The 12804-nt window shown below is 43.4% G+C and overlaps 1 protein-coding gene across 2 annotated transcripts in view; it reads left to right on the top strand.

Moving 5' to 3' along the window:
* celsr2 (cadherin, EGF LAG seven-pass G-type receptor 2) overlaps positions 1-12804 on the top strand; it is a 329991-nt gene that overhangs the window by 147614 nt on the left and 169573 nt on the right. For both annotated transcript variants that reach the window (XM_070858973.1, XM_070858972.1), the window contains exon 3: positions 4641-4863. In XM_070858973.1, the coding sequence (XP_070715074.1) occupies positions 4641-4863 (223 nt within the window). The remainder of the gene's footprint in view (positions 1-4640; positions 4864-12804) is intronic.

Raw genomic sequence — 12804 nt, 5'->3', positions numbered from 1 at the left:
GAATTTGGGGAATGTTCACCAGGGGTGTTTGGAATAAATGATTTTGGCTTGGGGACAGTCATTGTGGCTTTGTCCCTGAAAAGCCATTTAGCCTGACTGTTCTTGTACGAATATAATGGCTTTTAGGTTGTTTGATTGAAGATTACATTAGTCTTTTTGACTGGCGCTCAGTGTGTTTCTATGCACCTGTGATTCTGTTTACTAGCAAGTATACTTATTGAGAAAAATTGGCATCGTCATTGACAGTCTATATTTCTTCTGCTGTGCACTTAGTGACAATATACCCTTTGTGCCGGAACTAGAACATATTCTCACTGTTAGGTCCTCAATCACTAAGTCTTCAAAGTAAAATTTATCCATTACTATTTGTGAAAGAAACACTAGTGAAACAAAAAGTCCCCTGATGCCCAGTGGGTAAAAACACAAAGCACAAGGCACCAATCAATGTAACACTTTGCTGCACATACAGATAAGGACTGATTGGATTTGACCACGATGCAATCCGCAGTCAAATTGCCTGTCACCACTCCAATATTGAGGCTCATGACTGAAGGAAGATCACTTGGGCAATGTACTGGGTGTCCGCAGGCACCCATGGAGCAGTACCCCTGTCCGATTCATTACCTTTGGGTGGTGGGGAAGAAGAAAAAATAATTCATTTGAAAAAAAATGAATTGCCATCTTGTTTCTGGGATTTAAAAAAATTTTAACGTTTTATGTGATTTCTGTATACCTGTATCCTGTAAAACTCTCAAGGTGTAGCTTTGACAAATTACATTTAAAATGTACATGTCACGCGACCTCTTCCCCCATTCCAGACATGCAGCATTCTCTTGTTGAATATTGGGTGTATGACCCATTTCTAGACCTCCCTGTCAATCTATTACCATCCCCCAATAGTCCTGCTGATGTCAAGAACTCGCCGTGTCTGTCTGTCTAAATATGAAACATGATCTAAATCTAGGCCCTTTACTTGCAAGAACTCCTACTGCAGTCGATACATCAGAGGGAGACTGTGAAATATTGCACCTGAGAGACCTTTGTTGCTCTGTGTTCTTTGATGTGATTTATTCAATAGTTAAGAATCCCTTCCTCTGTGGCTTGAGACTTGTGGGTGGGGCGGGGAATTATGGGGTGTGGAATTAGCTTTGATGGTAAATACTAAAGCTTGTTTGAATTATTGTTCAGTTGCCGGTAATGTGCGCATTGGAGAAGGGCCTGCTCCGGTGGTTTTGAGTTTAAAAAAAAAAGAACTCTGCTCAATTTGGCCAGTCACGCCCGCTGCCACACAATGCAGAATTTATTGCAATATTTCCAGCCCACGTTTGCAATGTCACTCGAATTGTACAAAAATATAAGGAATTGTTTGGACATTTGCCCAGGTCTCGGCGCACGTTATTATACCTGAAAATCTGCCCTGTGTCTAGAGTCCATTCATGCACAAGCCTGCTTGTGGGAATTGCTCCTGGTGTTCCAGAGGATGTCCGAAGGGACCAGCTTTAATTTCCCAAATGTACAAAACAAATGAAGCCTAGTCGCAAACTTAATTGTTATTCATCAAGCGGGTGCCAGTTGCTTGGATCAAAGGAACTTGCAGTGCTTTTAAGCTCTCCCACATGGCAAATACAATTATTTTGTCGGCTAAATGTTTTTAAAACACTATTTTGGTCATCAATAAACCGATTAATGTTTCGCTGAAAAGGAGTTCATTACATGTAATGTCTACTCCTTTTAATTTCCAGCTGCTGAAATCAAATTATCTATTAATTCGCATTGAAATTGTTCAAAAATAAAAGCCTGCCATGCTGTTTTATTAAAATTGCTTCACGTTGACAGACAGTTTTTTTTTCAGAGGACATCTTAACCCAGAGCTTGTTACTTGGTGTGTAGTTCAGTTTAACAGTACCACGCCAGAACATCCTCATCATGGAAAATTGTATACCCTGCATTATGTCACAAGGTTATTAGTCGTGCTAGTTGGAGGAAAATTCCTCATTGAAAAGGCCTCTTGGAAGTGTCTCAGAAACAGAATGTTAATGTAATCAAGCCTTAATTGTACTGGTCGAAATTCATATTCTGTGTCATGAAATCCATTTGCTAATAGATCTCTTTTTCTGCTAGTTTTGCTCCCTTCCCTCTTAAAAACATATTGGGCCAGAAAGTTGCCTTGGGTGGTGGTAATGCAAAACAAGCGATAGCGTATCGGCGAAGCATTTCACATTCCGTCTGATTTTCTTTTCCCTTCCAAGATGTATTTCACCCCCATTTATTCCTTGTTGTGGTACAATTTTACAGGGGGGGTGGCTCTGAATTGTAATCGGGAACCCGCACAATGTTTCCTTCTTTACCCAGATCAATCTAATGTAATTCTACCTTAGTTATGTAAACTTGAGGCTGCCCGTATCCTAACTCGCACCAAGTCCCGCTCACCCATCAACTCTGTGCTCGCTGACCTACATTGGCTCTTGGTTAAACAAAGCCTCAATTTAAAAATTCTCATCCTTGTTTACAAATCCCTCCATGGCCTCGCCCCTCCCTATCTCTGTAATCTACTTAAGTCTCACAACCCCCCCGAGATGTCTGCGCTCCTCAAATTCTGCCCTCTTGAGCATCCCTGATTATAACTACTCAATCATTGGGGCCAAGCCTTAAGCTGCCCTAAGCTCTGGAACTCCCTCCCTAAACCTCGTTGCCTCTTACCTCTCTTTCCTCCTTTAAGCAGCTCCTTAAAACCTACCTCTTTGACCAAGTCTGCTGTAATTTCTTCTTACGTGGCTCAATGTCAAATTTATTTGTTTTGTCTTATAATACTCCTGTGAAGCGCCTTGAATTGTTTTACTGCATTAAAGGTGCTATATAAATACAAGTTGTTGTTGTTACCACCAACGGATCCACCACAGACCCAATCCACGTCCGCACCGGACTCAAACAGGGCTGCGTCATCACCCCAACCCTCTTCTCAATCTTTCTCGTCCGCGTGCTCCACCTCACAATCAACAAGCTCCCCACTGGAATGGAACTAAACTACAGAACTAGTGGGAACCTGTTCAACCTGCGCTGTCTCCAGGCCAGGTCCAAGACCACTCCAATCTCTGTTGTCGAGCTACAGTACGCGGACGACGCCTGCGTCTGCGCACATACAGAGGCTGAACTCCAGGACATAGTCGACATATTTACTGAGGCGTACAACAGCATGGGCCTTACACTAAACATCCGTAAGACAAAGGTCCTCCACCAGCCTGTCTTCACCGCACAGCACTCCCTGCCCCCCCCCTCCCCCCCCCCCCCCCCCCCCACAGTCATCAAGATCCACGGCGCAGCCCTGGACACCGTGGACCACTTCCCATATCTCGGGAGCCTCCTATCAACAAGAACAGGCATCGACGACGAGATCCAACACCATCTCCAGGGTGCCAGTGCAGCCTTCGGCCACGTGAGGAAAAGAATGTTTGAAGACCAGGCCACCAAGCTCATGGTCCACAGGTTGTAGTAATATCTGCCCTCCTGAATGGCTCAGAGACATGGACCATGTACAGCAGACACCTCAAGTTGCTGGAGAAATATCACCAACAATGTCTCCGCAAGATCCTACAAATCCCCTGGGAGGACAGGCGCACCAACATCAGTGTCCTCGTCCAGGCTAACATCCCCAGCATTGAAGCACTGACCACACTTGATCAGCTCCGCTGGGCAGGCCACATAGTCCGCATGCCAGACATGAGACTCCCAAAGCAAGTGCTCTACTCGGAGCTCCTTCACGGCAAACGAGCCGAAGGTGGGCAGCGTAATGCTACAAGGACACCCTCAAAGCCTCCCTGATAAAGTGCGACATCCCCACTGACACCTGGGAGTCCCTGGCTCAAGACCGCCCTAAGTGGAGGAAGTGCATCCGAGAGGGCACCTCAAGTCTCAACGCTGAGAGCATGCAGAAAACAAGCGCAGGCAGTGGAAAGAGCGTGCGGCAAACCAGTCACACCCACCCCTTCCCTCAACGACTATCTGTCCCGGCTGTGACAGAGTCTGTGGCTCTCGTATTGGACTGTTCAGCCACCAAAGAACTCACTTCAGGAATGGAAGCAAGTCTTCCTCGATTCCGAGGGACTGCCTATGATGATGGATGGGTTGTTGTAGTAGCGATCAATTACTACTGCACAAAATGAGGGATTAAATTTAGGACTTCCAGCACTTTTCATTTCAGCTACTCACTGTGTAATCAAACTGAGCTATTGGAAAGCTGATAAACATTACTAATAATAGCTGGAAATGGTTTTAGTTGTTCGTGTGATAGGGCTACATTAAAATCATAAACATACAGATGTTGTTTCTGAAATCGCTTTCATGACTAAACCCAGTGTGAATCCGTATGTTTCTGTAGTTTCTGTGTGTTCTGGTCTGAAAATGGTACTGTCAAAGGATGTTTTCTAATAATTATGTTCCTTCAGAACCAAACAGGATATTAAAATAGCCACAGCTAAACGATTGAAACGATGCTGTTTATGTGAAAATTCTACTTTGAGTTGAAAAATCTTATCCCCATTAGATAATACTAGCAATGAGCTGTTAACTGCTATAACTCTGCATCCAAGTATTTAAAACCAGATCCCCGTGCTGAACTCTAACCTCATGTCTCTGTTCTTCAGGTAATTATTGTGAAGTGAATTCTCGGTCGGGCCGCTGTTCTCCTGGAATTTGCCGGAATGGCGGGACGTGCGTTAACCTGCTGGTCGGAGGTTTCAAGTGCGACTGCCTGCCAGGAGAATACGAGAAGCCGTATTGCGAGATGACCACACGGAGCTTCCCTCCGCAGTCATTCATAACCTTCAAAGGATTACGGCAACGCTTTCACTTCAGCATCTCACTCACGTAAGTCGAGTGTGCCAGTTACTGAGCCTTGCTTCACCCAGTGCCTGTGTGCTGTCCCCTGGTAGGTCAGTTAGTTCGGGCACGGTCCAGTGAGGAAGGCAGCCGTACCGAGCAGAACGGTCATGGGGTCAATCCCAAATCTGTGCTGAATTAGCTGATCTCCACTTGGCCATCAGAATTAGTGTGGGCGCCCATGGCTGAGGGCAGTGGGCAGACTCCTGATCACCATCCAGTTGGACAGTATGCATATGTGAATGATGGTTAACACTCGGTTTCCCTCTTTTAAGTCACAACAGACTGGAGGTAGTATAATGGTTGTATTTACCAAAGACCAGGCTACATTTTATATTCTCTTTGGTCAATCATTCTGGGACTTTAAAAAAATAAACAATGTAAGAAACAAAAATATTGTTTGTCGCAAAAATTAGGTCACGTGCGATCAACAGAGTTTATGCAGCTTACCATCTTGATGATAATGAGGTCCCAGGCCCAATATTGTGTATACCTCAGGCCTAGCCATTCTGGCACGGGGATGGGTGCCCGGTTTTGGGCATGCTCGAATTTCTAGGCCTCTGTCTCTAGGCCAAGATTGGTTATGTGGGCTGTACCTTAGCATGAATCTGTGCTGTCAGGAGAGGAGGGGGGAAAAATAATGAACAAACATAAACACGACCAACGGCACTATTAGCTGAAACGGGAGTAGATTCCACAGAAAAAGCATTTTACTTCATGAAATAGCAGCAGCTGCATAAATACAAGACAAATATTCTAACTTCTAGCTGAAATTTAATGACAGGCATGATAAGCCCTATCGGGTTCTAAGCAATTTTTCTTCATTGATTCTTTTTTAAACTATTATTTTGTTGGGAGAATTTCTAAAACTGCTACTGTTATTTTCCTAGAAATTTGTTCAGTGGTTTTGTCCTGTTTGGTAGCTGATGACCTGTAATGCGTTTGATTTTCATCTTCCTCATTTACGAAATCTCTGACCCATGTGGGACATTGTAGAAATTATGTGGGTGTCGGGAACAATTCCCTATCCCAGGAAAGTGGTGATTAACTGCAGTGGCAATAAGAAAAAACTAACTAACGAGTGTCCCAGAGGTACCACTCTGGGCAGACCCAGCAACTCTTGCTCATTAGGAATGACAGTCGCTCGTTCTGGTTTAATAATATGGCCCATTTTGATGTATGCTGCTTGTGAAAATAAGCAGAGTTCCAAGTGGATTGCACTATTCTTGCTGTACATAAATGTCACATTTAGCAGGTCATCAACATTGACAGGACTGTGTCCTGGTACTGAGGTCCTGCGGAATGAGGTATGGAGGAAGGAAGATACCAAGCGTGTTGATACTGAGCACGTTTCATTTTGTTTCAAGTGTTTCTCAGTGTTTCATACTCTAGCCAGTAACAAAAGCTCCTATGGAGAACCCATCTTGTTCTTTGATGGAAAGGATGAAGCATAGAATACAGTTATCGAAAGCATTTACAAGCCTAGAATTACCAACCGGCTCAGAAGTTATTGTATTTTTTTGAAAGAGTTCTCTTAACGCATGGTCTTTTGTCGGGACTGTCAAAGTTCTTTTCTCGCACAAGATTTTCAGTCAGTTTACCTGAGGTATCAATTCACTCCGGAAATATAAACCTGGCTTAAAATGGCAAACTGTCACATGGGCCTCAGGGGAACGTCAATAGCATTAATGTATTATTTGCTCCTATTTCTTCAACTTTTTTCCCTGTCTTTCTCTTGTTCTCTGTTTTATTTTTCTTCCTCTTCATGCAGCCCATTTAGCTGTGGGATTTGTAACATGGTCTCACTCACTGGCGAGCAAGGCAAAACAAGAGACAGCAATGCAGGCAGAGTTATCCCAACCGTCAAAGGCAATAGGGAAGGCCTTCTGTTAAAACTTTAGACCCTGTAGTTTAAACGAGCTGCAATCGCTATGAACGCTGGGATAGTTCCAACTCCAAATGATCTCTTTTCCTGGTGTGAGAAGAACCAAGGTCAGAAACTATCAGCACAGTGCAAAGAACTGAGAGATTGTAATTTGCAGGTGGAAGATAGCAACTTCCCATGAGAGCCTTATTGATTGTAGGTAGCTTGTCAGACCTGTTATCAAAATGAATCCATATAGTGGTTGTGACGTATTATGTTTGGTGGTGGTGCTTCACGGTATTACATTTGACGGTATTATGTTTGGCGGTGGTGTTTTTGCACTGTGGTGTTTTGACGATGGTGTGGTGTTTGATGGTGGTATTTTAACGGGGTGGTGTTTGTTTGATGATGGTATTGTAGGGCTGAAGGCCTTAGCAAGCTGCCTTTGTAATGATTGTATTACATTTTGTGCTAATTATGCTATTTGTGTGGAATTTATTTGCTGGGTGTCTGAGTGTCTTGTAATTGTTCTGAACTTTGAATTGCTATGCAGCGCTGTTTGAGGACTGTCTGAATTTGAATTGTAACTCACATCTTGCCTGTGCTTTATATTGTTGGAGACTTTTTGTAAAAAAAAACATCTCAATTCTGGGGTGTAATCTCTTTCATTGTAGAAGTCTGTCAGGATGATGTCAATATGGAGAATAAAACCTGATGTAGGACAGAGGTTTCATTTCCTCTCATTTTGAGTTTGATGGCTGCTTTCCACTGTAAGGAGACCCACATTCTCTTCGAATGGGCAATATTGTATAGTGTTGATTCGCTGGTGCTGTAGTACAAGTAGTGTGAAGAGTACTGCAGCCAATTTATAACAGAAGCAAGCCAGTAGCGGGCAGACAAATGTAAATACCACCACCATTGAGTACACCCACTATTCATTTCATAATGTGCTGTGCAGTTTAGGGAGTGAAAAATAGGACCAAGCTTTCAAGTCGCATTCTGCAGGTAGACCATTGATATTCAGTCCACACATGGTATATAAAACAGGCTGAATGTGAAAAGTATAGAGGAGTAGGATAAAAGGAAATAAGAGGGACAAAGAGGCTGTACGAGAATAGATTAACAGCTAACATAAAAGCTAATCCAATGGTCTTGTATTGGCACATTAACAGTACAAGGGTTGTCAGAGGAGCTGTGGGGCTGATTAAGGACCAAATTGGAGACCTATTGGTGGAGGCAGAAGGCATAACTGAGGTACTGAATGAGTATCTTGCATTGGTGTTGACCAAGAAAGATGACTTTGCCAAAACTATGGTAAACAAGGAGATCACTGGGATACTGGATGAGATATAAAAAAAATAAAGAGGAGATATTATGAAGGGTGACAGTACTTTAAGTGGATAAATCATCTTGTCTGGATGGGATGCATCCTAGATTTCTGAGGGAAATAAGGATAGAAATTGTGGAGGTGCTAGCCACAATCTTCCAATCCACCTTGGGTACACGGATGGTGCCAAAGGACTGGAGGATTGCAAATGTTACACCATTGTTCAAAAAGGGGGAGAAGAATAAACCTGACAATTATAGTCAGTCAGTTTAATGTCGGTGGTGGGGAAGCTTTTAGAACCAACAATCCAGGAAAACATTACCAGCCACTTGGACAAGCATGGACTCATAAAGAAGGACAAATCGTGTTTGACTAACTTGATTGAGTTTTTTGATGAGGTAAAAGACTGCGGTTGTGTCGATGTTGTGTATATGGACTTTAAAAGAGCAGTGGATAAAATACCACATATTAGGCTTGTTAGAAAAATTGAAGCCCATGGGATAAAAGGGGCAGTAGTGGCATGGACACAGAATTGGCTAGGGATAGAAAACAGAGAGTTGTGGTGAATGGCTGTTTTTCAGACTGCAGGGAGGTATATAGTGGTGTTTCCCAAGGTTCAGAACTAGGGCTAATGCTATTTTTGATATACATTAATGACTTGGACTTGGAGGTACAGGGCACAATATTGAAATTTGCCAATGACATGAAAATTTGAAGTATAGTTTACAGTGAGGAAGATAGTAATAGACTTCAAGAGGACATAGACAGGTTGGTGGAATCAACGGATACATGGTCGATGAAATTCAATGCAATGTATGAGGTGATACATTTTGGTAGGAAGAATGAGTAGAGACAATATATGCTAATACATGGTACAATTTTAAATAGGGATTACTGTTTTGTGGATAGACTGGAGAAGCTTGGGGTTGTTCTCCTTCGAGTAGAGAAGGAGATTTGATAGAGGTGTTTAAAATCATGAAGCATAAATAAGGAGAAACTGTTTCCAATGGCTGAAGGGTCGATAACCAGAGGTCACAGATTTAAGGTGATTGGCAAAAGAACTAGAGGCGACAGAAGGAAAAACTTTTTTATGCAACGAGTGGTTAAGATTTGGAATGCATTGCCTGATTGGGTGGTGGATACAGATTCAATAGTAGCCTTCAAAAGGGAATTGGATAAATACTGGAAGGAGAAAAAGTTGCAGGGATATGGAAAAAGAGCGGGGAAGTGGGACGAACTGGATTGCTCTTTGAAGGAGTGGGCGCAGATTCGATGGGCCGAATGGCAGCATTCTGTGCTGTACTATTCTATGATTCTATAAGTAATGCTAAGCTGTTTGGCATGTGATCTGTGCCACGTTACATGGAAAACTACATTAAAATCGACATGTAGGATATATCACAATATGGAAAATAATTTAAAGACAATATATACCAAATTGATTATGAAGACTGCTCAAACTCATTTAGTATTGGGATATTTCCAATTTTTTTACCCAGAAATAAATTGCACCTTTGTAAACAGAGTAGTGATGCTGCCAATTACCCCAATTGACACCTTGCACTTCTCATGCCAAGTTTAATGATTTGTTGAGGAGCAGAGGAGCTGGTGTCACAAGAAATATGATTGATGCCACTGACGCCTTGTTTCCGATCAAAGGCTCTGTTCATCTGCGATGGGAAACATGTTTAAATTGTAGTTTTGTGGGCTGAGTATAACCATAACTCTCAGATAGTTAATTCTAAGAGATTAGCTGTAATTGCTTCGAGGCTATTTTAAAAGTATCCCTTAAGGGTACTCCGTTACTGAAATAGCATAATGGATTTAATGTGAACTGTTGCAGGGCCCATTCATCATTCAGTAGGCATTGGTACTATCTGCAGATGTACAAGAGCTTTTATCCAAAAGGCTTAAGCTGCACATTTTGTGTATTATTAGAATATTTGTACTGAGGCTATTCAGTCATTGGCTGGAGCACCGTGTTTTTTTTTTGTCTTGCTGTACAATGTACACTATAGATCAAATAGGAACCTGTTCAATCTTCGTCGCCTCCAGGCTAGATCCAAGGTCGTCTCATCCTCTGTCATCGATTTGCAGATGACGCTTGCATCTGCGCACATTCAGAGGCCGAACTCCAAGCCATTGTCAACATCTTCACCGAGGCCTACGAAAGCATGGGCCTTACACTAAACATCCATAAGATAAAGGTCCACCACCAACCTGACCCCGCCACACAGCACTGCCCCCCAGTCATCAAGATCCACGGCGCGGCCTTGGACAATGTGGACCATTTTCCTTACCTCGGGAGCCTACTATCAGCGATGACTAGGTCCAACACCGCCTCCAGTGGGCCAGTGCAGCCTTCGGTTGCCTGAGGAAGAGAGTGTTTGAAGACCAGTACCTCAAATCTGGCGCCAAGCTTATGGTCTACAGGACAGTAGTGATACCCGCCCTCCTATATAGAAACATAGAAAATAGGTGCAAGGAGTAGGCTATTCGGCCCTTCAAGCCTGCACCACCATTCATTCAATATGATCATGGCTGATCATGCACTTCAGTACCCCATTCCTGCTTTCTCTCCGTACCCATTGATCCCTTTAGCCGTAAGGACCACTTCTAACTCCCTTTTGAATATATCTAACGAACTGGCCTCAACAACTTTTCTATGGTACAGAATTCCACATGCTCACAACTCTCTGAGTGAAGAAGTTTCTCCTCATCTCGGTCCTAAATGACTTACCCCTTATCATTAGACTGTGACCTCTGGTTCTGGACTTCCCCAACATCGGGAACATTCTTCCTGCATCTAACCTGTCCAATCCCGACAGAATTTTATATATTTCTATGAGATCCCCTCTCATTCTTCTAAATTCCATTGAATATAAGCCTACTCGATCCAGTCTTTCTTCATATGTCAGTCCTGTCATCCCAGGTATCAGTCTGGTGAACCTTCGCTGCACTGCCTCAATAGCAAGAATGTCCTTCCTCAGATTAGGAGACTAAAACTGTACACAATATTCAAGATGTGGCCTCACCAAGGCCCTGTAAAACTGCAGTAAGACCTCCCTGCTCCTATATTCAAATCCTCTCGCTATGAAGGCCAACATGCCATTTGCCTTCTTCACAGCCTGCTGTACCTGTATGCCAATTTTCAATGACTGATGAAACATGACACCCAGGTCTCATTACACCTCCCCTTTTACTAATCTATCACTATTCAGATAATAATCTGCCTTCCTGTTTTTACCACCAAAGTGGGTAACCTCACATTTATCTACATTATACCGCATCGGCCATGTATTTGCCCACGCACCTAACCTGTCCAAGTCACCCTACAGCCTCTTAGCATGCTCCTCACAGCTCACACTGCCACCCAGCTTAGTGTCATCTGAAAACTTGGAGATATTACATTCAATTCCTTTATCTAAATCATTGATGTATATTGTAAATAGCTGGAGTCCCAGCACTGAACCTTGTGGTACCCCACTAGTCACTGTCTGCCATTCTGAAAAGAAGCCGTTTATTCTTACTCTTTGCTTCCTGTTTGCCAACCAGTTCTCCATCCACATCAATACATTACCCCCAATACCATGTGCTTTAATTCTGTACACTAATCTCTTGTGTGGGACCTTGTCAAAAGCCTTTTGAATGTCTAAATATACCACATTCACTGGCTCCCCCTTGTCCACTCTACAATTTACATCCTCAAAAAATTCTACAAGATTTGTCAAGCATGATTTCCCTTTCATAAATCCATGTTACTTGGACTGATCCTGTCACGGCTTTCCAAATGCGCTGCTATTACATCTTTAATAATTGATTCCAACATTTTCCCCACCATCGATGTCAGGCTGACCGGTCTATAATTTCCTGTTTTCTCTCTCCCTCCTTTTTTAAAAAGTGGGGTTACATTAGCTACCCTCCAGCCCAGTGGAACTTATCCAGAGTCTATAGAATGTTGGAAAATGACCACCAATGCATCCACTATTTCTAGGGCCACTTCCTTAAGTACTCTTGGATGCAGACTATCAGGCCCTGGGGATTTATCGCCCTTCAATCCCATCAATTTCCCTAACAATTTGCTGACTAATAAGGATTTCCTTTAGTTCCTCCTTCTTACTAGACCCTCGGTCCCCTAGTATTTTCGGAAGGTTATTTGTGTCTTCCTTAGTGAAGACAGAACCAAAGTATTTGTTCAATAGGTCTGCCATGTCTATGGCTCAGAGACATGGACCATATATAGTAGACACCTCAAAGCACTGGAGAAGTACCACCAACGCTGCCTCCACAAGATCCTGCAAATCCATTGGGAGGATAGACGCACCAACGTCAGTGTTCTTGCTCAGGCCAACATCCTCAGCATCGAAGCACTGACCACACTCGACCAGCTCCGTTGGGCCGGCCACATTGTCCGCATGCCTGACACGAGACTTCCAAAGCAAGTGCTCTACTCGGAACTCCTACACAGCAAGCGAGCCCCTGGTGTGCAGCGGAAATGCTTCAAGGACACCCTCAAAGCCTTCTTGATAAAATGCAACATCCCCACCGGCACCTGGGAATCCCTGGCCCAAGACTGCCCTCAGTGGAGGAAGAGCATCAGGAAGGGCATTGAGCACCTCGAGTCTCGTCGCCGAGAGAACTAATTCCCACCTGTGACAGAGACTGTAATTCTCGTATTGGACTGTACAGTCACCTGAGAACGCACTTTTAGAGTGGAAGCAAATCTTCCTCGATTTCG

The sequence above is a fragment of the Pristiophorus japonicus genome, chromosome 17, assembly GCF_044704955.1.
Source record: "Pristiophorus japonicus isolate sPriJap1 chromosome 17, sPriJap1.hap1, whole genome shotgun sequence".
NCBI lineage: Eukaryota > Metazoa > Chordata > Chondrichthyes > Pristiophoridae > Pristiophorus > Pristiophorus japonicus.
This window is presented reverse-complemented; position numbering and strand designations above follow the sequence as displayed.